Raw genomic sequence first — 27,846 nt, 5'->3', positions numbered from 1 at the left:
CCATCTTCTTTTCTCAAGACTAAACATGTCCAGTGTTTTTATCATTTCCTTATCGGTCAGGCTTTCTAAACCTTTTATCGTTTTTGTACCTCTTCCTCTGGACTCTTTCCAATTTGTCTACATCTTTTCTAAAGTGTGGTGCCCAGAACTGGACACAGCATTCCAGCTAAGACCTCACCAGTGTCAAATAGAGCAAGATAATTACCTCCCAGGTCTTACATACAACACTCTGTTAATACACCCCAGAATTATATTAGCCTTTTTTCACAATTGCATCACAATATTCACTCATATGCAATTTGTGATCCACTGTAACCCCAGATACTTTTTAGCAGCACTCCTGCCTAGCCAATTATTCCCCTTTTTGTAGTTGCGCATTTGATTTGTCCTTCCTAAGTGCTGTATTCTGCACCTTATTCAATTTCATCTTGTTGATTTCAGACTAGTTCTCTAAGTTCTCATTGGTTCTTTTGAATTCTAATCCTGTCATACAAAGTGCTTGAAACCCCTTCCAGCTTGGTGTCTTCCACAGATTTTATAAGCATAATCTCCACTCCATTATCCAAGTCATGAGTAAAAATATTGACTAGTACCAGACAGACCTCTGCAAGCCCCCACAGTTTGCTAGCGAACTATTGATAATTACTCTGGTCTTTCAACCAGTTATGCACCTGCCTTATAGTAATTTTATCTAAACTACATTTCCCTAATTTGCTTATGAGAAATTCATGTGGGACTGTCAAAAGTCTTACTAAAATCAAAATGTATCATCTCTTGCTTTCCCCCTATCCACTCACCAGTAATCCTGCAAAAGAAGGAAATTAAAGTGGTTTTGTATGATTGGTTCTTGTCAAACCCATGTTGGCTTTTATTTATAACCCTACGATCCTCTAGGTGTTGACAAAATGATTGTTTAATAATTCGTTCCAGTATCTTCTCAGGTATCGAAGTTAGGCTGACTGGTCTATACTTCTCCAGATGCTCTTGGTTCCCCTTTTCAAGTACCTTTCTCCAGTCCTCAGGGACTTCACCCATCCTCCATGAGTTTTCAAAGATAGTCACTAATGGTTCTGAAATTGTTTCAGCTAGTTCCTTTAAGTACTCTTGGGTGAATTTCATCAGGTCCTGTTGACTTGAATACATCTCCCTTATCTAAGTATTCTTTAACCTGTTCTTTCCCTGTTTTGACTTGTGTTCCTTCCCCCTTGTAATTAACATTAATTGTGTTAAATATCTAGTCACAGTTTACCTTTTTAGTGAAGACTGAAGCAAAATAGGCATTAAACAACTCAGCTGTCACCGTTTTGTTGAGGTTTGGCTCTTGCTTAGTGAGTTTTGTTAATTTTCTAAAAATTTTATTTGAAAAGGAGTACTTCAGAGAACTAGGGTTTACGTGCTACAGTCCACTAACTCGTGTGGAAAGAGCAAACCTGGATGGAAATGGAGTAGTAGGAGCAGGGAGCAATGACCCATGACACATTCCTACTGCACCCATAGAGTGGGGGCACTGTCAGAGTGAAGAGTTTAATATTAGAAGGGACCACCAGATCATCTAGGGCTTGTCTACACAGAAACCGCTACTGCAGCACAGTGGTGCCACCGCAGCAGTGCTACTGTAGCGCTCCAGTGAAGATTCTACACCAATGGGAGAAACCCTCCCGTCAGTGTACGTAATCCACCTCCCCAAGAGGCAGTAGCTCAGTTGATGGGAGAATTCTCCTGTCGGCCTAACACTGCCTACCCCGGGGGGTTAGGTTGGTTTAAGTGTATCGCTCAGAAGTGTCAATTCCTAGTGTAGACCAGGCCCTATGCTGACCTCCTGTATATCACAGGCCACCGATGCTACCCAACATCCACACTAAACCCAACAACTAAAATTAGACCAAAATATTACAGCCCACAGGAGACTATTATGTGTCACAGGAAGAGTTGAGTTAATGGGGATTGATCCTGTGCTCTTTGAAGTCAATAGCAAAACAGTGCAGAATCAGGCCTGTGCTGGATTAGGCGCAAAACCAGGGGGATCAGCTACTCTTCATGGCATGCCCTCATCTGAACAGCATAGATAATTAACGAGTTAGAGAAGCATTAGGTCATGTTCTATGCCTGCAACTTTCTTAAGGGTGTTGACAGGGAGCCTCATATGGGTATGTCTACACAGTAAAGAAAAACCCATGGTTGGCCCATGTCAGCTGACTCAGGCTTGGACTGCTGGGCTGTTTCATTGCTGTGTAGATTTCTGGGCTCTGGATGGAGCCCGGGCTCTAGGACCCCGCAGTGGGGAGGGTCCCAGACCTTGGGCTCCAGCCTGTACCTGGAAGTCTACACAGCAATGGAACAGCCCCGCAGTCCAAGCCCAAGTCGGCTGGCACTTTTCTTTGCTATATAGATATACCTATAGTGTTTGTTCTCTCTCTCTCTCTCTCCTATTGTTTTTTCTGGAGGAAGGTTGGTAGGGTGTAATACAGCTTCAGACTTTTCTTTGTCATGTTGAATCTGGCTAGCAGTGAAAGTCTATTTAGTGGTTGCAGAAGTAGACATCTATATAGAGGCTTAATATGAATTGGTGTATGTGATAGGAACAAAGAAGATAGAGAGATCTGTGAACTCCAACCAAGCCATTTAATCACCTAGAAATTTGTAACAATGACATCAGGAGATGTAATCAGTTCAGCTGGTGATTTCATGAACTGACCTCTAGTTCTGTACAAGGGCTCATTGTATACGCTTTCTCACCAATTTGGTCGTCCACTTGGCAGACAGCATTACCGCAGAGCCCTCCTCTAGGGTGAAGTTCACCTCTGTGTAGTGGGCCAACAGAAGGTCTGTACAGCACCGTAGTCCTCTTTAGGCTCTCAAAATAAGGCTTAAGGGCCTTAATTTGACCCCACACCCACCCCTTTTCACAGTGGGAATTTCCCCCATAGGGAAGTCCTCCTTTTTCCACAGCTTTACTAGGGGCAAAAATTTTCCTCACAGATCTGTCTGACAGATCTTAACACCTAGATTCCATTCTCCCTACCCTACAACCCCACAAGAATTCTGGGCACATAGGGAAAGCACAGAATTATGATCCGCTGGTGCAATCTCTAAATGGGGAATTTTGCCATATAATTGGAAGGAAAATCTTTACAGCACAAAGCAGTGGAAATAGGTCTGAAATGCCACTCTATTTCATTGTAAATCAGAGATAGGCCTGACCATCCCCTCACCGAACTCTGGGGCAGTTTGAATCCATAGTTCAATCCTCATTTCAAGGCTTTTCCCTATCTCTATAATCGATCAAACCAAAACCATGCTTCTAGGCCCACGGTACTTTTGGGAAGCTGAATTCAGATTCAAACTTCTCAACCTAGGCCCAGTTGTTCATTATATCCAAGTTCACTATTAGCAGGGTCCATTGCCTAGGACATCATAGTGAAGAAGGCCTTAGGTCTGTTCCCATGAGATGTCCAATGCAAAGATTTGAGAGGCATTTAGATAAACTTTTCAAACCTGAACATTAAGTTGCCAATGGCCCCTACCTGCATACAGCAGGGCATACCAATGGGCTGTTATGCACATGTGTAACAGGGCACCACCATCCCTTAGGATATGGAAAAATGAGGCACAGTTACTATTGTTATACTAATGGCTGATGTCTCTGACAGAGCCGATTCTAGGCAACTTGTCTCCTAGAACACTACGGTTACTAGCAGGACAGCCTGGAGAAGCTGACAAACTTTCTTGAGCGTGTAACTCCTGAATAAATAGGAAGCTTCTGTTTCCTATGTCCCACCCCAGTCCCATTAAGTTAATAAAAATAAATGTCTATCCATCCTTTTGAGGGCAAAATTTTGTTCCCTACACCAAGCCCAAGTCAATGTGTTGGGTGTGCTAGGGCATGGATTCCTGTGGTCTAGCAGAAGGAATTCTCCTAAGCCATTCAGTGATGACTTTATGTGGCTGTTCTTGCAATCTCAGAACTCCAGTAGCATCACCCCTTAACTTGAGGGCGTGGTTAGTGAATCCATGCATTTGATGATCTGCAGATCATGCCTCTCCCCCAGCTCTACCACCACAATTCCTGAGCATGGTGCACAGGATACCCTCTGTGCAGGTTCCCACATCCTGGTGCTCCATGCATACTTATGTCCAGGAATGGCACTGGCTCTTGTGCATTCAGGACTTCTGGCACAATTTGCCTCTAGCTATAGTAAGCAAATATGTCAAAGTGGTTTTCTCAGGAAGTGGATGGTAAATATATTGCTAAAGCCTTGGGCTTTAAACTCCTAACCATTGATAGGCAGCAGAAGTGAAAAGTAAATATACTTTAATATTAATGGGAGCCCAAGTTTATGCTGAGGTGCAAAAATACAAGTAAAAAGAAATATGTAAACACTTCTAATTATATTATATCATCTTTGTTTTAGGATACAAAACAATTACCTAGCCTTACAAAGAATTAATCAGGACTTGGAAGATAAACTTTACAGGATGGTAAGTTTTTTTTTTATTTTAAATATATTTTTATGGTTCTTAAGCTACAGGACAAATGGCTGCATAACTGGTATGATTAAGCTTGTGCTGTACACAGGGGGATACTAAACCAGGGAGCATGACTTTATCAATATAATGAGCCAGTCCCGTAGCTGGCGTTTATCTGCATAGTTCTATTAACTTCAACGAAGATATGTCAATTTATATCAGTTGATGATCTGGCTGGACAATCTTGGCTTTAAAAGAATTCTGGTTAATTTGGCTAATAACGTCTTTTTCCTTGGGTTTGTAATATTTAGGTTTTAATTAAGAAAAGATTCAAATGAGGCAATCCAAATTACCAAACTGAAAAATGTTTCATTGATCTTTGGTACATTCATTCAGCTTTATTAAGTGACTTAATTGAGCTTGGAAAGTCTTTTCATATCCTGTCATAACTATCAGTCAATCTCAGTATATTCATTTCTGTGTCAATGTTGATCCTACTGCCATAGGCCAGTTAGTAACTAAGAGGGGGAGAAATTATTGCACCAGGTATGGGCCTCTGGGTTTATGAACATTATGAATGAACCACATGAACATACAGTCACACTCTGCTTGGAGCTGTAAAAATACCCTGTAATTTTATTAGTGGTGATGCTTATTTGTCAATGCACTTTTAACATAATATTCATTTTTAGGAAGATTTTAAAGAGAAATTTGGGTGTGATGTTGAGGAGGGATATGCATGGAACAACAATTGTAAACATTGTGCTGTGAGGAATTCTGTTGCAGTGCCTGAATCTCAAAAGGTCTTCAGGTCTTTACCCTTCCTGGACCCTTCACATCCTCACTTTGACCCTGTAACCATCCATTCCCAACTCACCTTCCTTTCTGGTCCTTTAACAATCCCTCATGCATGCACATACATACATACTGCTGACACAGCCCTTTAAGGATGCTAGTGCAGAGCCTGGGGCATATTGCACAGAATAGCATATAACATTTGACTGGAGAGGCAGACTGGAGCTATGCAAGACAAACTGGGCTTGGCAATGTGCCTGATGAAGATGGGGGAATTTCAGATTTAGAAAAAGAGGAGGACAGGAAATGGATTGTTAGACATTGGAGGGTGGAATAGGGAGGGAATCCAGGAACGCACAATTTAGAGTCCCCCAGGCCCTAAACAGGAAATTGAAAACTGAACCTTAAATCTGAATATTTCTCCTCCAGGCTCCAAATATCCATGGACCCATTCGTATCCCAGGAATTTTGTGCAAATAAAGGATGCAAGATGTGGTCCATAGTTAATAAAACATCAGTACATTAGTAACTGGCAAAGAATTGATAAAGTGAGGGGCAATGATGGAGACAGTGAGCAGATTTGTTTAAGTTATATCTATTTGATTATATCCCTGTCCCCCACCCTTCATATGCTCATTTCTTCTTTTATTGTAAGATCCTTGGGACAGGGATTGTCTCCATCTATGTTCGGACAGCACCTAGCATGTTGTCGTTGCAACCACAATGCAACTAAATAATAACACTTCGAAATTCCAATTGGCAAACAAAAAGAAAGAAAGAGGTAACTCCAGGCACTATAGAAAGCAACAGTTTTCTAGGTCATACCAAATACTTTGGAATAAACAAGAGCTCTCAGACCCACAACAGAGTCTGTGCTTTAAAGCATGAGAAGAGAATCTCGCATGAGTGGAACAGGACATGGTCCCAGTGGAGAACCTCACCTTTCTTTATTCCTATCAGCACGAGAGGAAGTGAAGACTGATTCACAGGAACTGAAGAGGATCTCCAAGGCTTTATGGAACACTTAATCTCAGAGTTGCTTTGTCTTCTGGAACATTGAGACAGGGGAACCTGTTGGCAAAAAACAAATACAATCAAATGGAAACTAATAAAAACAAGAAGGAAGAGTGTAGCAGATTGTGTGCCATTCTTGATTCAAATGGCCCAAACCATTTCATCTTCAGGGCACATTGCAATGCCCAACCTTTTGGGAAGAGTGGGGTGAATTAAAAGCCGAGCTGGCTATTATTGTGGGCTAGGATCACAGAGGCCGATGAAGTGGCCTGTCGCCCACGAAAGCTTATGCTCAAATAAATTTGTTAGTCTCTAAGGTGCCACAAGTAATCCTGTTCTTTTTGCGGATACAGACTAACATGGCTCCTACTCTGAAAAGAGGTCTCTCTCTCTCCCCACTTTCTGTGTTAGGGAAGCAGCGGGATTAATTTTAGTTGTCTAGGTCAGTTTGTGTTTCACTGTATTTCAAAAGCATTTAAAGCCTCTGGATGGTGCTATTTTATATTTTATAGAAATCCCAATAAATTTAAAAAATAAGCAAAAAAACCCCAAACTCATGCCATCCCTGCTTTACCTTTGCCTGTATATTTTGGTTCGTATTTGGATACTGAACAGTTAACATATCCAAATGGAACGAACAGGGAGGAGGTTGTGGAGCAGAAGCAATACTTTTACAGTCCTAGTCCTACAACAGCATGTGCGCAGGTGGAGTCCCATTGAAGTTAAAGGAACTCTGCTCAGACAAAGGGCTCTGAATGCTTCTGTGCTGGTGCAGGATTGGGGCCTAAGTTTGCTATGTTTTTGCCTCTCCCCCCCAAAAAAATTGAAAAGAAAAATATTAGGTGGACAAGGCAAAAAAACAAATCTAGTAACTGCCCTATTTTGGAGGAATCTGGAATTTTAAATCCACTTGTGCCTACTGTTGAAAGTGATATAAAAATTAGTTCCATTAAATAGAAAAAAACTGAGATTTTTCTTTGTGTATCAGTTGTTTTTCTCCTAACCTGTACCTGCTTTTAAATACTGACCTATAAAACATGTTTTTTAAAAACTTTTTAAAATAACCTTGTGACTCTATCCAAGTATTGTTGCCCAACTGAAAGTCCAAAAACAAATGTAATCCACAGTATCCCTGCTGAATGTGGCTAAAGTGAAACATGTGGTCCTTATTCAGATAAAAATCAATGTTAGTTTGGTCTAAATAAGCACTGCCATACTAAATTCATGTTACACTAGAGGCGAACAGACCAAGAACCAGGGCCGGCTCCAGGCACCAGCTTGGCAAGCAGGTGCTTGGGGCGGCCACTCCGGAGAGGGGCGGCAGGTCCACCTATTCGGCGGTAATTTGGGGGACGGTCCCTCACTCCCGCTCGGAGCGAAGGACCTTCCGCCGAATTTTTTTTTTTTTTTGGCTGCTTGGGGCGGCCAAAACCCTGGAGCCAGCCCTGCCAACAACTACAGATTCTGCTGCTACAAATGCCTGTTCTTAGCATAGTCAAGATCTGGATTTGGTGATTTGCATGTTCCTGTCAGCATCAACTTGTAGAGAAGTAAAATACAAACAATCTTGGTAAATAATTAAGCATCATAATTCTGGACTCTTTTTCATTAAGAGGAAGGCAAGAAACATGCAGAACCCTGCAGTGCTGTGTTGTGATTGTCACATGCTATTTAATTAAAGACTATATCTCCTCTAGTTCCAATATTACCAACATTCACTAATTTCCCCTGAAGTTAGTCTGAGTAAAATATTGGCTTGGCATGACCTTGCCATACATGAATGGCAGAGTGATAGTAGACTATACAGATCATCCCAAATGAATGCTGATAAAACCTTTATACCATCCCAAGCCCCATATGTTAGAGAAAAACTACTTTACAAAACAATGTTCAAGTGATTTAAAAATTGGAGAGGGGGTGGGTGTATCACTATATATAAAGCCTGGTGCCTTATTTACCATGGACCAGATTTTCAAAAGATTTTTAGGCACCTAAAGATGGAGATAGGGGCCTGTGAAAATTCCACTAGATGCCAAAGAAAATCTGGCTCCATGAGTCCAGGTGCACAGAGGAAGCCATAATCTCAAAAAATAACCTAAAATAGCTTTTCTGTAAATAAAAATGTCACAATGTTAAGGTGATGCCTTAACTAGAAGCTAAGGCTGGTTCTTACTGGAAAGTTGGGACTGCCCAGTGGTGTAAGGCTGTTTCTAGCTCTACAGGGTTACAAGATGTCAGACTTTAAACCCACCACTGGTCTAAGATGTACTTATGTACACACGCAGTATGTGGATTGTGGAGGTGATAGCCATGTCATTGCAGAGTTATGTGGTGAACTGGGGATATATGGGATAAATTAACTGACAGTTTGAAAATGTATCATGTACCTTTGACCACCTCACACAATAGGCGCTGACTTTTATTTTTCCTCAGGGGTGCTCCACCCCTACTCTGCCCGAGGCCCCACCCCCACTTCGCCCCTTCCCCAGCCCCACTCTTGCTCCACATCTTCTCACCCCCAATCCGCCCCCTCCCCCGAGGCCTTGTCCTCCCACCCCCACTCCGCCCCTCCCACAAGACCCTGCCTACCTGCCACTTGCTGCTCTCCACCCTCTCCCAAGCTCCTCCCCAAGCCGTCGAGCAACTGTTCAGGGATGCTGGCAATCAGCTGATCAGGGGGCGCCAGCAAACAGCTGTAGCTGGTGGGTGCTGAGCACCCACTTTTTTTTTCTGTGGGTGACCCATAGAGTTGGCACCGATGACCTCACATCCTCCCTTTGCCCAATAGTCCATCTTTCCCCGAACTACTTCCAACATTCTAAACCTCCAGCTGCTTCGAACAGCCACCAGTGGTTTTTTCAACAACCTGTCAAAGAAACATTTCACCCTTTCTTCCCAAATACCCAGCTGCCAGCCAGCTAAATAAAGGCTATATTTTGTGGCCATGATAGTATTAGACCTTTGCTTCACTGAGACATTGTGCGATGTTGAGCTGTTGCCGTTGTTATTTGCAAAGCAGGGAGGCAGAGTTGCCATTCAATTTAAAAATCCTGCTTTCCCCTAGATCTGGTCTGGATACTTATGTCTATTTCGTGGCCATGAAGTCATATGAGCTGCAAGCTTTTTCAATAAAGCGACCGCACCACTTTCCAAGGATCTGACTGATAAAAAATACAGGGTGCTTTTTTATTAATAACATTGGAGTGCATAATTCAGTTTGACCTTAGGTAATTATTTTCTGTCTACCTAAATCCCCCCTCTAATTTTAACTGTTTACAATATTCTCCTTTACATTCTTTCCCAAACTGTTGTGTAGAGATGCTAGGGACTGTTAAATTGTTGCCGTGTTCCACTCCCAGAGCTGGCTCTATTTCTGTGTGAAGTCCATAAAGTTAGTTAAATTCTGTGTGTGTTCTGAATGAAATTCACTATCTATATAAAAAGATTCCAGGAAGGTCACTCTGAAGCCTAGAATGTCTGTTGAGTCTGGGTGACGCAATGGAAGCAGCTACACACATGTTTGAGAGCTCTTTTTGTTCAGAATATCACGAAGTTCAAATCATTAGGATTTGCAGTCTTTATTGTCCACTTTTTAAGTTCTTCACCATTTTGACTTCACAAATTACACCTGTGCGGTATACAGCTATAGCAAGGCGTGTATCTATCTATGCTATATATTGGGATATCAAAGGAAACTCAACCAACCACCCTCCTTAATCTACAGCAAATTTGCATGCAACAATTTTATTGGTTGTATGAAGGAGATTGCATAGGTGGATTACTTGGTCCACCTGCCAGCTGCACAAATCAACACAAATCTCCCAGCACACACACACACCCTCCACACCTCAACACAGAACATGAAATAGTCCTAAACATCACCCTGAAGCCTAGAATATCTGTTGAATCAGTGTGAAGCACTGATGACAGTTACAAGCATGCCTGAGAGCTTTTTGTTTAGAATATCACCAGATTCAAACATTACTGGGAGCTGCAGTCTGCTACTGTCCAATTTTTAAGTTCTCAGCCATTTTCGGGGCGGGGGAGGTTGTATCCACATGACTTTACAAATTACTCCCAGGCAACAGCACAGGCTTTCAGGTACTAGTATGCCATGAGGACTTGATTCTCATTTATATTATGGCCACTCTTGCAATGTAAAATACCCACTGTAAAGAGAGATCAGTATAAATGAGTGTCAGGCCACAAAACGTGTTAAGACGCTTGAGCACTCCACTGATTGTTATTCTGCTTCCTGTCTATGAGTGAGGAGCAGAGCACATCTTGCAGGCTCTGGGCTTCCAGACACGGCTTTATTCAAATCTTGCATGTTCTGGGGGCTTATCTAGTCTCATGTCCATAATGCCTTCTCCAACATCTCCAACAGGGGAAACCTTCAGATGAATGAAATATGACTACAGTTTAGCAATGTCCAAAGCTCAAGGATAGGTGACTCTGTCATGGAGATGTCACTGACAAGAAACGGGGCTTGTTGGGCAAAAATTGTTGGAAGAAGTTTTGTGTCAAAAAAGCAGATTCAGATTCAGTGAACATTTTGCGAATTAGTGTCAGTTTCACACAGGGCTGTAACTAGGGCAAGGTGAGCGGGGCAGCTGACCAGGCACAGAGCCGCCGGGGGCGCAAAATGGGGCAGCCCGCAGGATCAGGCCCAGCAGCATCAGGGCCCCCCCCATAGGATTGGGCCCAACAGCGTCTGGCTGGAACCCAGGATGCTCAGGGCCTCCTCTGCCCGCAGGATTGCAGTCCCAGTGATCCCGGCTGGATCAGACTCATAGGCACTAGGACCCTGGGCGGGGTGGGAGGAGGGCAGGGCACTGAGTGCTGCTTGGCTCCTACTGAGCATGCTCATAGTGCAGTAACATCTGGGGGGAGGGTTAAACCGCTGGAGGTAGAGGCAGGGGAGGGGCCGAGGAATAAAATTGCGGGGGTTAGGAGCCAGAGTTCATCCAGGGATGAGGTGCTGCCAGATGGTGGCAGAGGACAAAGCCCCGGCACAGGATGGGGCAGAGAGGGTAACAGTCACCCCGATGGGATGAGCCACCTGCCCTGCTTGGCAAACGTGGGGAGGGCGGACAGAGAGACTTCCTTGCTTAGGAGAAAATGTTCAGTCGAGAAAAATGAAGACGTCCTGGTCCGCTTGTGATTTGCAGTTAGAGGAAGCAACAGTAGAAACAAAGAAAGTAAACACTGCACAAGTAAAACAGACCTCAGAAGGGGTAAAACAAACCCTGCTCCCTCCTGGAGCCTTGTTTTCCTGTTACTGTGACCTACCCTTACCTGTTGCTGCCCCAGCCTGATTCAATCGCTATTACAGAGAACAGAATAAGGAGCCTCCCTCTGACCCATTGTTATGATGCTCCATTCCCTGGCCAGCAAGGTGCACTCACACATCAGGGACTTGACACCTTCAGGGCAGACTGGCCCAGGATCCTGAACACACCTTGGCTTTTCTTTTAGAAGGTCTCTACTTTTGGGCTACGGATAATTTTCAGTTGTGCCCTGACAGATAAAAATACAGGCTATTGATGGTACAGGGGAAGAGACCAATAGGGAAATCTGCATTGGGTGCAAATCTGGATTGGGGCTGCTGGTGAGATATGTGCAAGCGAAGAAAAATGTCTACTGTGACCTGTGCTTGTAGCATTCTGGACTGTGATCCAGCCAGTCTGTTCCTGACACCCTTCTCTATGAGACCGGGGTCATCACCATGGTGATATGTCCATCTACTCACTAAAACCATGGCACTGGCATTGTCTCACACTGAGGCACAGCATAATCTGATTTCACAATCACCACAGCCATATACTCTCTTCTGTCTCCACACTTAGATGTGAGGGGCCTCACCTGGCCAGAAGTCAAATGTCATAGAACCATAGGGTTAGAAGGGACCGTAAGTGTCATCTAATCTAACCCCCTGCCAAGATGCAGGATGTGTGATGCCTCTTATCAACTGTCACAACATAGCTTCCCCAACTGAATGATACTTCCCGCACTGGCCTTATACAAACAAGCCATACTGCTGTAATTAAAAGAGGCATAATCACAATTTGCTTGGCAGGATTCAGCAAGATAAATGATCAGGTATAAACCAACGATAATATTGTACTAGGGAGCAAACAATAATCAATACTCTTCTTAGAAAAATAAAATCACAATGCAAAAGGTAAAAAACAAATCTTATAACCTCCCCCCACCCTAAAATGGCTGTCTCCATCATATAAAGGCCAGAGAAAGGATGGCTTCTGCTTATACAGAGTCAGATGCTATGGTGGTAATTCAATTGCTAGATAATCCACCTCCATGGTAAATGCATTCTTTGTTTACTCTTCGGCCCCTTTTATTCTCCACTGTGTCATTGAGAGAGGTGGCTGTTTATTCTAGCTATAGTCTCACTGCGGGGTGATGGAAAACCACCAGTATCCCTTCTTTAATAAACAGAAATGCAACTTTTTGTCTTTCTGAATATGTTTTATGCTATTAAGTCATTGCAGTATCCATATTTTTGTTATGATTATTTTCAGTCCATGTTGTTTTTAGTACCTCAATGAGTTTACTTACAGGTTATATAGCAGGGGCCGGCAACTTTTCAGAAGTGGTGTGCCGAGTCTTCATTTATTCACTCTAATTTAAGGTGTCGCGTGCCGGTCATACATGTTAACGTTTTTAGAAGGTCTCTTTCTATAAGTCTATAATATATAACTAAACTATTGTTGTATGTAAAGTAAATAAGGTTTTTTTAATGTTTAAGAAGCTTCATTTAAAATTAAATTAAAATGCAGAGCCCCCCCGGACCGGTGGCCAGGACCCGGGCAGTGTGAGTGCCACTGAAAATCAGCTCGTGTGCCACCTTCGGCACGCGTGCCATAGGTTGCCTACCCTTGTTATATAGGATGCTATAGGCATGTTAAAGGACTGTATGAAAATTAATGTGGCATCTAAAAGAACCTTACAGTTGCTTTTATTGTCTGCCTACTGTACCGATATGCAAAAATAACTGCATTCTCATTACTCTACAATATCCTAACTCAAAAAAACAGTAGGGGGCGCAAATATGCTTGTTCACCCAGAGCGCCAAAATGCCTAGTTACAGCTCTGGTTTCACAGAATGGTTTCAGTTGGGGGGGGAGGCAGGAGGAACTAAAGAAGTTAGACAAAATAAAAAAGTTGACATTTTTTAAATAAAGCATTTCAATTTTCAGTTCAAAACAATTTGTTTCAAAATTTCCTTTTAGTTTTTAAAAACTAAATCAAAATGGTCAAAAATAAAGCATTCAACATATCATTTGACCTGAAATGATTTCCCCCCTCCCCAGTTTTTGAGAATTGTCAGAGAATCCCCAAAACAGCTCAACTTGTTAGAGGTCAGGGCAATGGAACTGAAGAGTCAGGGGAAGGGTTGGTGAATCTGGTTGGAAATCTCAGTTTTTGCATAAACGTCTAACAAACTGGTTGAACCAAGGCAATAAACCAATAAAAAGATATTACCTCACCCACCTTGTCTCTCTGGGTGAGCCAAGGCATTGACTTTAGAATAAAAATCTGTGCCTGATTTTCCCATAACGGCTCTCAATCAGCCATTAGTATTTAAATAAAAAATGTGGAAGATGGATACAATGAGGAAATGTCAGGCTATTTCTGACTTATACCTAAGGACTCTGAAAACCCAGCATGTGATCTTGTTCCTGCATAAAGAATGATGACTTTGAAGGTGACTTTGAGCAGTTGGAGTGATTTAGAGCACCTCATTTTTTTCTTCACTAAGAAGCACTTGAGTTTTTTCTTTTTGTTGAATGCCCCATGAAAGTGAAATGGAGGTGACCTAAATATATTTTAAGGGATTTGCATCCCAAAGACAAGAAAATTTAGAGTCAGCTCTACCTGACAGGCTCATTTTCTCACATGCAGTGAGGACAGTTGTGAATTTTCAGAGACATTTAGAGGGATAGTCAGTCAAGTCTGAATCCAGAGAAAGTGTGTTTCCTGGAGCCAAGAAAACTTCCTAAAAATCTTCTTTTTGGGAAGAAATTACTCTAAATGCCAAGTAATTTATAAAAATAACTATTGAAAAATCTAATTTCTTAGATGTTTTTAAGACCTTTCCTTTTTATCTTAGAACCACTTTTCTTTACTCCAAAACCCATATCTATCTATCGCTCACACACACACCTTCTTCCCCCCCCATAAATTCACCCTGTATTCAATTTTTCTCTGTCCAAATCCATTTCAGTAACCTCACCAGCATGACAAAGTGTTCAACTGTTGCCAAAGATGAACACACCCAAGACCAAACTTTTAAAAGCCCAGGCCCAAAATTGCAAGTGCACTTTTGCACACACAAATTACCCAGGCCCAAGCTGCATGCACTTGCCAGCATTGTGGAGATTTAGATGCATATCCATGCACAAATCTGCAACTTGCGTACACATCAGCTGTTCTGTGCACATGACTTGAGCAGGCACAGACTCATATTTTCCATTCTATGTGTGTGTGTACAGGAGTTAGTTTTCCACTTGTAATGGCATAGATGGATTGATCCCACGTGTCCATTTCATATTGCAGCACTTGCTGGTTCTGACTCAGTGGCTGAAAATAAAACAAAGGGAGGCTGTCTCTAAAGTCTCCTTCCTTTCTCCCAAAGTCAAACTTTTCTTCCTCTCCCCATCCGCAGTAGGAATCTTTGACTAATTCTGACAGCCAGAGGACGTACACCAAACATCACTCTGTTTCGTATGGTGACAGAAGACCTCTCACTTCCAGAAGACCTCAGAATTACTTCCAATTTCCTTTTTGTAACATTGATTACAGAGCAGATCCTCCTTGCTTTCCAGCATGCTGCATGTCTCCTGGTTTCTACTTCCAGTTTGTGATTGCTTTATATTTACTAAGCATTTGCCTGGGTTTTGGACTCTCTCTGCTTTCAGGTAAAATGACCAGGCGGTTCTAATTTTCAGGAAATATTCTAGTAACAGTTGTTTTTAAGTATCCTGGGATATGTCCCTGTTTACTGAGTTTTTCAAGTCATCCGTTTCATCCTGGTACCTGAATTTCCACGGCCATGTCTGTCTATGTCAGAATACAGAATCTGTCTCCTGGCCAGACAGGCGGAAGGTAATTTCAGCTGGAATTTCCAAAAAAAGCATAAGAGCACATAAGCAGCATGTGCCCAAATCCCATGAAATAGGGGTTAGGCATCTAACATGCTTAGGCTCCTTTAAAAACACAGACCTTGGTCCATTATCACTATTTGTGAATCCAATATTAGTGAGGAGTCCAGGAAGACCTCTAGGTTGCATAACATTTTGATAAAGGAAAGGGGGCAAATACTCTTTAGTGAAAGTGATATTATGTTTCCTCTTCCTGCTAGGATCACCTGTGTCTTACCTACCTTTATCTTCATCCAGGTGCCGCTTTTCATTCATGGACTGGGGCTACCTGTTGCTTACATTTAAAGTGATGGCAGCCACATGAATATAGCTGATGTTAAAGACTTTAGTGTCTTACAGTCACCATGTCCAGCAGTTTGATGTACACATTGAATTATATGGGGGAGCGAACGGAGTCTTCTGGGATTTCAGGAGTGAGAGTTCTGGAGGCAAAGGTGCTTTTGCCCATTGTGACCATCCAGGGTCAGCCTCTGCTGAAGGATCATAACCAACTGAATGGGCAGCTGCTGACCCCTCCTAGAGCTCAGAGAAATCCCTGAGTATGAATGTTTGCCCATTGTTCTTGACTAGGAGGAGATTGGCTCCCAGCAAGTGTTTGTGCACCTCATCCAAGAATAAAACCTAGTTCTAATGTAGCACTTGTCATCTCAAATGCTTCACAAAGGAAGACAGGAATCAGCCACCCAGTTTGTTACAGATGTGAAAACTAAGACTCGGGAAGGTGAAGTGACTTGACCCAGGTCACCCAGCAGTCCAGTGGCAGAATTGGGAATATAAGCCATGTCTCCTGAGTTCCAGTCCAGTGCCCTATCTACCGGACCACATAGCCTCTAAGATATTGATAGATGACAGGCATAGTTGGAGATGAGACAGCTTTCCACTAGTTTTAGCCCTATTTTTTTTAATACAGATGAAAAATAGAAAGGCTGTGTTTGTCATAGCCTAACAAAGAACATACCTGAATGAGATCCATTTACTCCGGTTCCCCGTCTCTAGACAATTGTTTCCAAAAATCTATTCTTCAGTGAAGGAAGAAACACGTCACAGAAACAGACAGCCCAGCAGCTACAGAGTTCAAAACAATGTAATTTTGACTGCACAGGAGGGAGTATGAAATTAGTCGAGATAGGAAGAAGATAATGACTTGGGGGGGCGCATATAAAAAGAGAGGGAGAAAGGTTAGCTTGAATATTGGATCTCTAATAATTGAATCCTGTACACTCAGAATCGTATATAGAATCATTTTTGTTATGACATTTGTCAGTTTTATTATTACAGTGACTGTCTCCAGCAGCATCCTCTCTGTTCACTATAGACTTAGTTACTTGCCTCTTTTACAGGAAACAAATATTTCTTCTTTCAAGCTAGTGTCTTGTAACATTCTCGGAAGATGTTATTAAATTGACACAAGGGGATTATCATGAATCAGCACCATCTCTCGTCCCTCCAGCTAAAATGCATTTAGTACATTATTACCCAGCACTCCTCTACCCTAGGAATCCAGGCTGTTCATTTAAATTCACTGATATGCAGGGAGATTAAAATGAAATTAACAAAATTTGCTTGTAATTAGAAGCAGTGGCAGCATAGAACAGGAGGTAGACCAGCTGGTTCAAGAAAAGACTCTTACTAATAAGATGAAAATTAGGGTGTGTCTTTCTTTAAGCAGAGAAACAATGGTGGGAAGGTGATGTCAGATGAAGACTATATGTATGGTTTTATCTGGATGGTGTGGCTAAAGGCAAGGTTAGGCAATTTGACCTTTCTTTCTGTACTATAAGCACATGGCAATAGGTATATTTTGCACACACAAAAAAAGAAAAATCAAAATAAGACACTCTCCTTTTGGAGAGAGGAGGAGACAAGAAAGATGTTTGCAGTACTTTTGTCACTGGGTTGGTCTCAGGACATGAGTCAAGATGGGTGAGGTAATATTTTTTATTGGACCAGCTTCTGTTGGTGAGAGAGGCAACCTTGTCTTTCACCAAACAGAAGTTGGCCCAATAAAGATAGGAGAGAGACATGACAGATGTGTAGTCAGGTTGCTTAATGCACTATTGGAAGGCGCCCAGATACTACAGTGATACATGTGGTATAAAAAATTATGTAGGATAGAAAATAGAACTAATTACATCCAGTTATAAACATAACTAAAGCTGGAAACAGCTAGTTCTGCAGAGAAATAGCCCTGTGAGAACAGGCCAAAACAGTTGTAAACAGGAAAGGAACTTTTAACAGAATGCTACAGACTTAATCTAGGACTGGGAAAAAACAGAAGAGTGTAGAAAAAACACAATAAATAAACCTCCAGTGAACTTTCAGTGGGTGCACACATTTGTTTCCTTATTTTGCACCATTTAATTGCTGCTTGTTCCACATCACCTTTCCACATATCTTTACGTAGGGCTAGATTGTGCCTTTAGCAACAGTCCTGAGCAAGTGGTGGCATGTAAGCTGCTTCACCACAAGAATAGTTTTGGGAGGCTTTGTGCTTCGGAGATACCACTCAGAGGCTCAGATACTTCCCTCCCTTTCCCTTGTTGCAGAGGGGAGGTTAGTAATTTGTTGCTGACCTATAGCCAGGGCCAACTCTGGCTTTTTTGCCGCCACACGCAAAAAAGCCTCCCGCCGCCCCCCCCCCTCCCCCAGCGCGGCAGGGGAGGGCGCCAAGCCCGGCCACGGGCCGCTCTCCCCGACCGGCCGGAGCGCCGGGGGGAGGGCGGCGAGCCCGCCGCGGCTCCGCTGGCAGCCGGAGCACCCAGCCGGGGCTCTGCTCTCCCCGGCATCCAGAGCGCCGGGAGGAGGGCGGCGAGCCCGGCCGGGGCTCCGCTCTCCCCGGCGGCCGGAGCGCCGCGGGGAGGGCGGTGAGCCCGGTCGCGGCCCCGCTCTCCCCGGAGCCGGAGCGCCGCGCCGCCCCCCTCCAGGTGCCGCCCCAAGCACAAGCTTGGTGGGCTGGTGCCTGGAGCCGGCCCTGCCTATAGCAGTAGCAAATTAGGACACCCTGTTACTTGCTCAGTTCTGTTGGCTAGCATATTGGGTCTGCCCCCTCTTATCCATCCCTGGCTGCCTGCTCCAGGAGTTGGAGATAACTGGCCCACAGGAAGTAGAGAAAACAGGGTACAGGGCCTATTTTGTCTTACTCTGGATGGCTTGAGGTGACAAAACAAAGTATTTCAATTCAAGCAGACCTGACCTAACATGAAATGTTTCATTTCTATTTTCCTGATGAGCTCAGTGCAACATTAAGTTAGGATTATTTCTCTGTAACTGAACTAAACTACATGGACCAAATCCTACTCCTGAATGGCAAAGCTCCTATTGACTTCAATACAAGCAGGCTTGCACCCTACAGGAAAAATACTGAATACTAACACCACTACTTCTCTACAGAGCAAAGACAAACAAACAGTGACCCAATATTATTCAAGCTCCTTGCTTAACAAGCTGCATCTTAGCACTTCTCTAATTACATTTCTTTCTGTGATGTTATTAATTATACACAATTTTTTTAACCATGCACCATGCAAATTAACTTTTGAGTCTGTGACATTTGGTAGTCAAGGAAACAAACCTTTACGAGGCCTTTTCTAGTATGTTGTTAAATATGAAGTAAAGAGCAAGTAATTCTTCTACTAAAGTGTCAGAGCATGAGATCCAAAGCCTTAGATAAATCACTAAGACCCTTCCAAGTTACCTTTAAATAATGCTGTATTGTTTAGGTACAGAGAACATAAATCAGATTGTGCCCAAGGTCATTTTTAAACAAATGGCATACTGGTTATTATTAATAAGATTAAATTCTATAATTTAACTCCGATGGACACAATTAGATTGTTGTATGCAGTGTTGTTGTAGCTGTGTCGGTCCCAGGATATTAGAGACAAGGTGGGTGAGGTAATCACTTTTATTGAACAAGTGTCTGTTGGTGAGAGAGACAAGATTTTGAGCTTGCAGCTTGTCTCTCTCATGAACAGATGCTGGTCCAATAAGAGATTATCTCGCTCACCCTGTCCCACAATTAGATTGGGTCAGTAATTCAGATTTGAGGCATTACTTCCTTCTTTGTTTCCACATCCCTATGTTGCAAAATAGTTTTAACGTATGTGTTAGGGATATAGAAAGTAAATTTGTAGCAAATCTACTCCATCCAGGTCCTCTTATTATTAATAAAGATTTTCAAGTATGGTACACCTGAACATCCCCATACTCCATGGGGTTTTGAATCTAGATCAGAATTCCAACTTTGTAGCTTGAAACTATCTCTAATGAACACAGATTTGGACAATTAGTTCGATAACTCCGTGCTGCTGTATAATATTAAGGAAAACAGATTTTAAAGCTACATGTATCAGATGAGCTGTGCAAATTGTATGGACAAGTACCTATTTGCACTTGCATTTACCTGATTTGCATGCTTAAATACAGATTTATTCCTATGCAATGGGCAGGGCCGGCTCTGGCTTTTTTGCCGCCCCAAGCCAAAAAAAAAAAAACAAAAACAAAACTGCAATGCCGCCAGAGCCAGGGTGCAAGGGGACTCCCTGCGCTGGTGCCCCGGCTAGCGGGCGGGAGGGGGAGGGAGCAAGGGGAGAGAGAGAAGGGGGCGGCCAGGGCTTCAGCAGAGTGCTGCCACGCGGCCCCAACCACCGCGCCGCCTGCCGGAAGGGCTCCGTGCCGCGGTCAGCAAGGAGGGAAGGATGCGGGCTGCCCTGCCGGGCTTGCTGCAGGGCGCTCCCCTCCTCCGCGCCGCCACCCCCTACAGGGCGGCCGGAGCAGAACAAAAAAAAAAGCGGCCGTGCCGCCCTAGGATTGGGCCGAATGCCGCCTCGTACAATCTGCCACTCCAAGCACGAGCTTGCTCGGCTGGTGCCTGGAGCCGGCCCTGGCAATGGGGAGTGCACTGCCCCTTTGTGAAAGGGTTTAAAAAAGTGATCTTCAGAGAGCAATTCTGTGGAAATTGCTAGCATTCTCTTTTGAATAAGAAATTACCAATGTTTACATGTGAGATCATCCTAGTAACATTTTCAAGCTACAGAATGGTTCCCTAATACAATGGTTATTGAAAGCCCATGTACACAGCCATTTGTTTCTCTTTCTTAAGGACATAGACCAGGGGTGGGCAAACTACTGTCCGCGGGCCACATCCGGTCCATCAGACCTTTTAATCTGACCCTCAAGCTCCAGCCGGGGAACGGGGTCGGGGGCTTGCCCCACTCCATACATGCCGTGGCTCCACATGGCTCCTGGAAGCAGTGACATGTCCCCCCTCCAGCTCCTACGTGTAGGGGCAGCCAGGGGGCTCTGCACTCTGCCCCGCCCCAAGCGCTGCCCCCACAGTTCCCATTGACCTGGAACCACAGCCAATGGGAGCTGCAGGGGCGGCGCCTGTGGATGGGGCAGCATGCAGAGCCACCTGGCCGTACCTTCACATAGGAGCCGGAGGGGGGACATGCTGCTGCTTCCGGGAGCTGCTTGAGGTATGCGCCACCTGGAGCCTGCACCCCTTGCCTCCTCCTGTGCCCCAACCCCCTGCCCCAGCCCTGATCCCCCTCCCACCCTCCAACTCCTTGGTTCTAGCCCGAAGCCCCCTCCCTCATATCCCAATGCCCTGCCCCAGCCCGGAGCCCCCTCCTCCACCCTGAACTCCTAATTTCTGGCCCCATCCCAGAGCCCGCACCCCCAGCTGGAGCCCTCACCTCCTCCCCCCAATTTCATGAGCATTCTTGGCGCACTATACAATTTCCATACCTAGATGTGGCCTTCAGGCCAAAAAGTTTGCCCACCCCTGACCTAGACACTCTACAACTCAAAACTACAATGGTTAAATACTTCTAACATATCTCCATACTATCCCCACTCATCTCAACAATTCCTAGAATTACATCCCTTTCTGAATCACCTCTCAAGTAACTTGCCTAAGTATTTTGTGGTCATGAAGTATATTGATTTCACAAGCAGCTGTATAATGGCAGTCTCAAAATCTTTGCCTTCGTATTTGCAGCAATGCTGCGTTTCCTAAACTTCCTAATTATTGCAGGGCATACTCAAGTGAAAATCTTCTCTTTATTTTGATAAATAAGTGAGTATATCCCAAAAGTTCAATTGTTTTCAGACTGTAAACCCAGGTTCAAACAAATGTATGGTACTGATTCCAAATTCATCCTAAAAGAACTCACAATACACTTCTATCCCGATATAATGCTGTCCTCAGGAGCCAAAAAATCTTACTGCGTTATAGGTGAAACCGCGTTATATCGAACTTGCTTTGATTCGCCGGAGTGCGCAGCCCCGCCCCCCCGGAGCGCTGGTTTACCGCGTTGTATCCGAATTCGTGTTATATCGGGTCGCGTTATATCGGGGTAGAGGTGTATAATGGAGGACTTAAAAATTAGCTAACTTAAACCAGTTTACTGGGGGGGGGGGGGGGGGTGTATATTTTTGACTCTGCCTTTGTAAACATACCACAGCACCATCTGGCATGATGGGGATCAGAAAAGACATGATTTAATTATAAGTTCTGTCTGACTAAATAAAATTCAATTAAGGACAATGTGATTATTAAATCAAAAATACATTAGTGGGTATCAGTCAGTTGTGTAATTTTCCAATTAATACATAGCTTCTTTATAGGTTTCAGAGTAGCAGCCGTGTTAGTCTGTATCCGCAAAAAGAACAGGAGTACTTGTGGCACCTTAGAGACTAACACATTTATTTGAGCATAAGCTTTCATGGGCTTCACGCTGTAGCCCATGAAAGCTTATGCTCAAATACATTTGTTAGTCTCTAAGGTGCCACAAGCTTCTTTATAGTTATCCAAGTACTGGCCAAAAAAAATATCAATGAAAATCCCTAACAAATTTAGCTCAGGTCTTTCAATACAAGATGTAAACAGAAGTTTATTTACGGAATGAATCTTATGCACTAGCAGGTTGTATAACTCTTACTCTAGTATTGTATTAGGTGATTTAACTAGCAGTTATTGGTTGTTTTGCCACAATAGTTAATGTTACATTTTGCAGAACTAACTGAACTTAATATGGCACAGTGCAACTGATTCTTGTTCTGTCCTGATATTTAAACACTACTTTTTAAAAAGTTTGCATAATTTTTTATTTAATTATTCTAATGATTTTCTTTCAATTTCATAGAGCAAATATACAGAAACATGAGTGCATGCAAAAATAAGAGACATCAAATGAAGTAAAAATATCATTCCTATACAAGATGTAAGGAAAGCAGATCAAATGCTATCAAAGATGTCCAAGTTATCAAATGAACTTACATCAAATTCCTTTAAATAAGGTGCAATCAATCCCCTAATCTGATCACTAATGAGCAGACAGAAGGATGATTTCAGTTTTATTAGATCTCCAAAAATAAAGAGATGGGGCTAAATGAACTCTGCTCTGGCAATGCAAAATAGTCTAAAAACCAGTTTAGATAGTTACATTGAAATTCCCATGGCACAGGAGTTCTCTGGGGGATGTAGAGCCACACCCTACCTTTCCCCATAGCCCCTGGCTCATGGCACAAGCATTCTGTGGTCTGGCTGAAGCTGCTGGGAATGCCCAGAGCCTGCAGCCTCCTGAGAGACTCAGGCTCCTCTGAATTATGCTGGGGGCTCTCTGCTCCTGGCAACCCAGCGATTAAAAGAGGAAGATAGTGTAAAATCAACTGTGTGTTCCTTCCTGCCTCCCATCAACACACCAGGATTCTATGCCAACTCCACTTCAGATAGACTCAATGATCAGGGCCAGGAATTCTTGAGACATAAAAAAAAAAAAAAAAAGACAGTGCTCAAGGTTTTCTGGGTGACACATTGGGCCTATTTTTAAAGGTAATTAGAGACAGAGATGATTTCATATTTTGTGGGAGTGAGGGGGGAAGCAAAGGTCTAAGTCTTCAAAAGTTGCCACTAATTTGGGTTGCTCCAGATTTGGGATGCTTCAGATAGCTCAGGTCTGAAGAACTCCAGCTGGAATTATGCTGATCAACATTGTTGAAGACTGGATATATCAAACTAGGCATCCCAAAAAAAAAAAAAAAAAAAATCAAGGCAGTCAGGATTAAACATTTTTGAAAATGCAGGCCTAAATTTCTAGACACCAATAGCCCCAATTACCCCCTTTGGGGTTTTGCCCTCAAACCCTCATCCTGGTCCCAACATGCCCCAAACACTTTTGCAGGAAATACACTCGTGGGATTGGGTAAACTGAGGTTTTCTTCTAGTTTGAGTCTCTCCCACTGCAGGAGGCAACACACTGCAGTGGGAGAGACATCATGGGGACACTGAAGTCTCACACCAACAAACATTTAGAGGATCTTCAGCTCTACCAAGCTACTGACTAGCACCACCCCGGCTCAGTTCGTCTCAGAAATGTTACAGGGGAAACAGGCCCTTGAGCCACCTCCCCTAAACAAGTCCCACTAAGTATCCCAGTCAGACTGTGATGTGGCAGTGCTCAGTCCCCATCCTCTGATACCCCAGAAACTGCTCAGACCCACTTTCTTTTAGGGTTCAATCTCTATTTTATTCCAAACCCTTCCACCAGTGCATCACAGTTTTAAATCCCTATGTCATTCAGTCCCTCTTTACTAGGGCCCTAGCCTAAAGATCTCTCCTATCCTGGGCTCTTTTAATAAACTCAGCTAGCCTTGTCCCCCCCTTATAATGCTTTCTTCCTGGCTTTTATCAGGTTAGCCAGTTGAGGGCTAATTAGTTCCTTATCTCCCCAGCCTCTCCTACTGATTAGCTCATTGCTCAGTTGGCAGTCACTGGGGAAACTAATTGAGGCTTCAGTGATCAGCATGCCAATCCACCTGTCAGGTCTCAGCACTCTATCACTTTGCTAGACACTAAAAATCATGGACTGAACAGAGAAACTGGATTCATGGCTTATTACAACAATCTGTAACCACTTACTAACCCCCCAGTTTTCTTGACTGGAGGGGTGCTAGCAGGCCACTTTACCTAGAATGGTCTCTTGAATTGTGTTAACTACTTATGCTAAACAAGGTGTTTTACCTTGTATTTAGCTGTGTCACTCTTAGTTAGTTTCCCAGATCTGAAGAAAAGCTGTGTGTAAGCTCGAAAGCTTGTCTCTCTCACCAGCAGAAGCTGGTCCAGTAAAAGATATTACCTCACCCACCTTGTCTCTCTAATATCCTGGGAACACCACTGCGTACGCAGACCAACTGGCAGTACTGAAACTGAAATGCACAATTTGCATGCTTAGCAGATAATAGCTGGTGTAAAATGCCATTGCTTGTCCTTTGATGAGTAGATCACCACAATATTTTCTGCTTTGGAATAATGGAATTTCCCCTCCAGCAAATTAAGTGAGAAGGAAAGAACTGGTTGAATTTCAGAAACGCTTATAGGGCAGCCTAGACATCGGAGTTTCTTGAACAGTAAGAAGCTGAGGGGACATTACTGCATATATACTACCAGTGGCGTAGCCAGGTGGAGGGAAGAGGGGGAGCGGGGGGAATAAAAGGTGCCACCCGCTGCGGCACTTTTACTGACGGGGCAGCGCTCCAGGTATTTGGCAGCACCTCGGCGGCGGGACCTTCACTCGCTCTGCAGGTCTTCGGCGGCATTTCGGCGATGAAGCTTCAGTGCCGCCGAAGACACCCAAAGCGAGTGAAGATCCCGCCGCCAAAGACCCGGAGCACCGCCCCGTCAGTAAAGGCGCCGCAGCGGGTGGTGCCTTTTTTTCCCCCGCTCCCGGGTGAGTAAAATTAAAAAGGCGCCACTTGTGCTCAGTGGAGGAGCAGCCGCTCTCCCCCCTCCCCCCCCCCGGCTATGCTACTGTATACTACTCTTCTGGGACCGGAGAGCCACACATTGTCACGGGAAGAGGGGGTTTCTGCTTTATCCAGAATACAGGCAACAGTCTCTTTTGAACAATGACATAGGAAAGGATTGCCATGGTGAATGCTTTATGGTAAAATTTGTTTCCTCCACATAAAGCTCAAGTAATCTAGCTTTATGCAGGTGAAGTGCAAGGGAGGTAAAAACCATCTCCTCCAACTAGGACCAGATGAGGCACTACTCCAGTCTATGGCTAAAATATTGGCTGCAGCCTCCTTCTGGCACCACTGGTGCAGGGCGTGAGGGCCACATCAATGCAGCTCCCATGGCTCCACAGTGAGAGTGGAGCAGGGGAGGAGCTTTTGATCCTTAGCCAGGGTAAGGATAAAAGCACATCCCCTGCTCCACTCTTAGCCCGAGTGTCTCAGCTCATCCACTCCTCTCCTATTGCCTGCATGTGTCCTCTTTGGGGTGTGAGAGGAGTGGGCATGAGGAATATCCTGCTGCTGGTGCCTGCAATGGTAAGAGTCAAATCAAAAGCACCAACAGGCCTAGCTCAAAGGCGCTTAGGCCAAGGATAAAGGCTGCCCCCTTGCTCATTTACAATGTGATTGGAGAAGTGTCCCCCTGTCAGAGGCCTCCCCTCTGCCTGTTTTGCTCTACTACCAGTTCTCACCGTCATTTTAGCAGTGGAAAGTACCATTTTTTAAAGAGAACATTATGAGACAGGATATTCCTCTGAATGAGGCTCGTTTTACCAGCTGGTGAAAAAAGCAATTGGCTTTCTCTCGTCAAATAAGGTTTTGATGAAACCCTCACTACAGAGCCTTGCCCCTGCTTCCTCTTTCTCAGCTTCCAGAAATTCATTCCTCTAAGTAAATAGCCAAAGATGAAAAAATAAGAGCTAGAAAATGCTCCATGTGGAAAAGAAAAGAGGAGCCAGGAGCCCTCAAGAAAAGACTTGTTGGTAAATTCTATAGTCAGATGCTTGACCACACTTCAGTAAAAGACCAATAACTAATAGCAGTCAGGTCAGTAATAGTGTAGTACAGGAAAAAACAATTTCCAGGAAGAAGTCTCATGGCGCATTGTTAAATTCACCTTATGCAGGAGCTGTGCTTCCAGACTTACACCCCTAAATCTAGCCTACACCCAACCTGTTTATAAGTAACAAAGTACTGTATGCATCATCTGGGGCTAGATTTAACCAATTATCTTTCTGCCTTCATTTTATTGGACCACAGTGTAGGCCTTATCTTTGTTTTGAACACATGCATTCCAGCTGCTGGTCTGTGAAGGTACCTCCCCATCTTGTACTGGGGCAGAACATTAAATGTATTTTGCCTTTGACAAGTTTCTAATACCAAAGTTCAGGGCCGGCTCCAGGCACCAGCCCACCAAGCTTGTGCTTGGGGCGGCACCTGGAGGGGGGTGGCGCGGTGCTCCGGCTCCGGCCACCGGGGAGAGCGGAGCCGCAGTGGGCTCGCCGCCCTCCCCCGGCGCTCTGGCCGCCGGGGAGAGCGGAGCCCCGGCCGGGCTCTCCGCCCTCCTCCCGGCGCTCTGGCCACCGGGGAGAGCGGAGCCCCGGCCAGGCTCTCCGCCCTCCTCCCGGGGCTCCGGCTGCCAGCGGAGCCGCAGCGGGCTCGCCGCCCTCCCCCCAGCGCTCTGGCCGGTCGGGGAGAGCGGCCCGCGGCTGGGCTCGGCGCCCTCCCCTGCCGTGCTCGGGGGGGCAACGGGAGGCTTTTTTGCCTGGGGCGGCAAAAAAGCCAGAGCCGGCCCTGCCAAAGTTGACTTCAGCTTTGCAATGTGTTATGGGATACTTAGCATAAGTGAACAGGATTATAGAAAGACATAGGCCAATTCAGGCCGTGTAACTGCTAGAAATATATATACACTCACCACATGTATATTAATGTTATGTGCTTAATGCATATTACTATATGAGGTGCGAATAATACATATTGATAATGTGACAGATAGATATTAGCTCAGCATATATTGGTCAGACTGCAAGAGGGATGTAGATTTGCTAGCTATTTCCACTAGTGATACTTCATCTCCATATTGAGTTTCTATATTTACTCTCCTTTGAGCTGATTTAGTGCAATTATAAGGGAATAGAAATAAGGAGGATTTGATACATTACCTACCTCTTCATTGGATTGTCTGAAATTAGATTAGTATCCTGCTTTGTTGCAGGACTCTGACTGCACTAGAACCAGTGCTCCTCTGCTGCACAAGGTTGGGGGACAGGATTAGTTTTTTCCATGAAGAGGATCTGCTTTAGGGCTAGTCTACACTAGAAGTGCAGCCAGTCTGGTGACGATGCTCTGCCAACAGGAGAGAGCTCTCTGGTCGGCATAATAAAAGCACCTCCACGAGAGGTGGTAGCCACATCAACGGGAGAAACTCTTCCAGAGACGTTGTGCTGTCCATACTGGTGCTTAGGTTGGTGTAACTTACGTCGTTCAGGGGGTGGCCTACACGAGTGGTAGTGTGTACAAGGTGTCACATGTGCACCAAGGAGCTCAGCTCCAGTAAGTCTTCCTGTTCATAGCCACGGAGGGGAGT

The 27,846-nt window shown here is 44.2% G+C and overlaps 1 protein-coding gene across 1 annotated transcript in view; it reads left to right on the top strand.

Moving 5' to 3' along the window:
* The window catches only part of BEGAIN (brain enriched guanylate kinase associated), a 223,517-nt gene that overhangs the window by 131,739 nt on the left and 63,932 nt on the right, over positions 1 to 27,846 (top strand). The window contains 1 exon segment of the mRNA XM_026651515.1: positions 4,413 to 4,479. Coding sequence (XP_026507300.1) covers positions 4,413 to 4,479 — 67 coding nt within the window.

The sequence above is a fragment of the Terrapene carolina genome, unplaced genomic scaffold (assembly GCF_002925995.2).
Source record: "Terrapene carolina triunguis isolate 2854851 unplaced genomic scaffold, T_m_triunguis-2.0 Scaffold96, whole genome shotgun sequence".
Classification (NCBI taxonomy): domain Eukaryota; kingdom Metazoa; phylum Chordata; order Testudines; family Emydidae; genus Terrapene; species Terrapene triunguis.
This window is presented reverse-complemented; position numbering and strand designations above follow the sequence as displayed.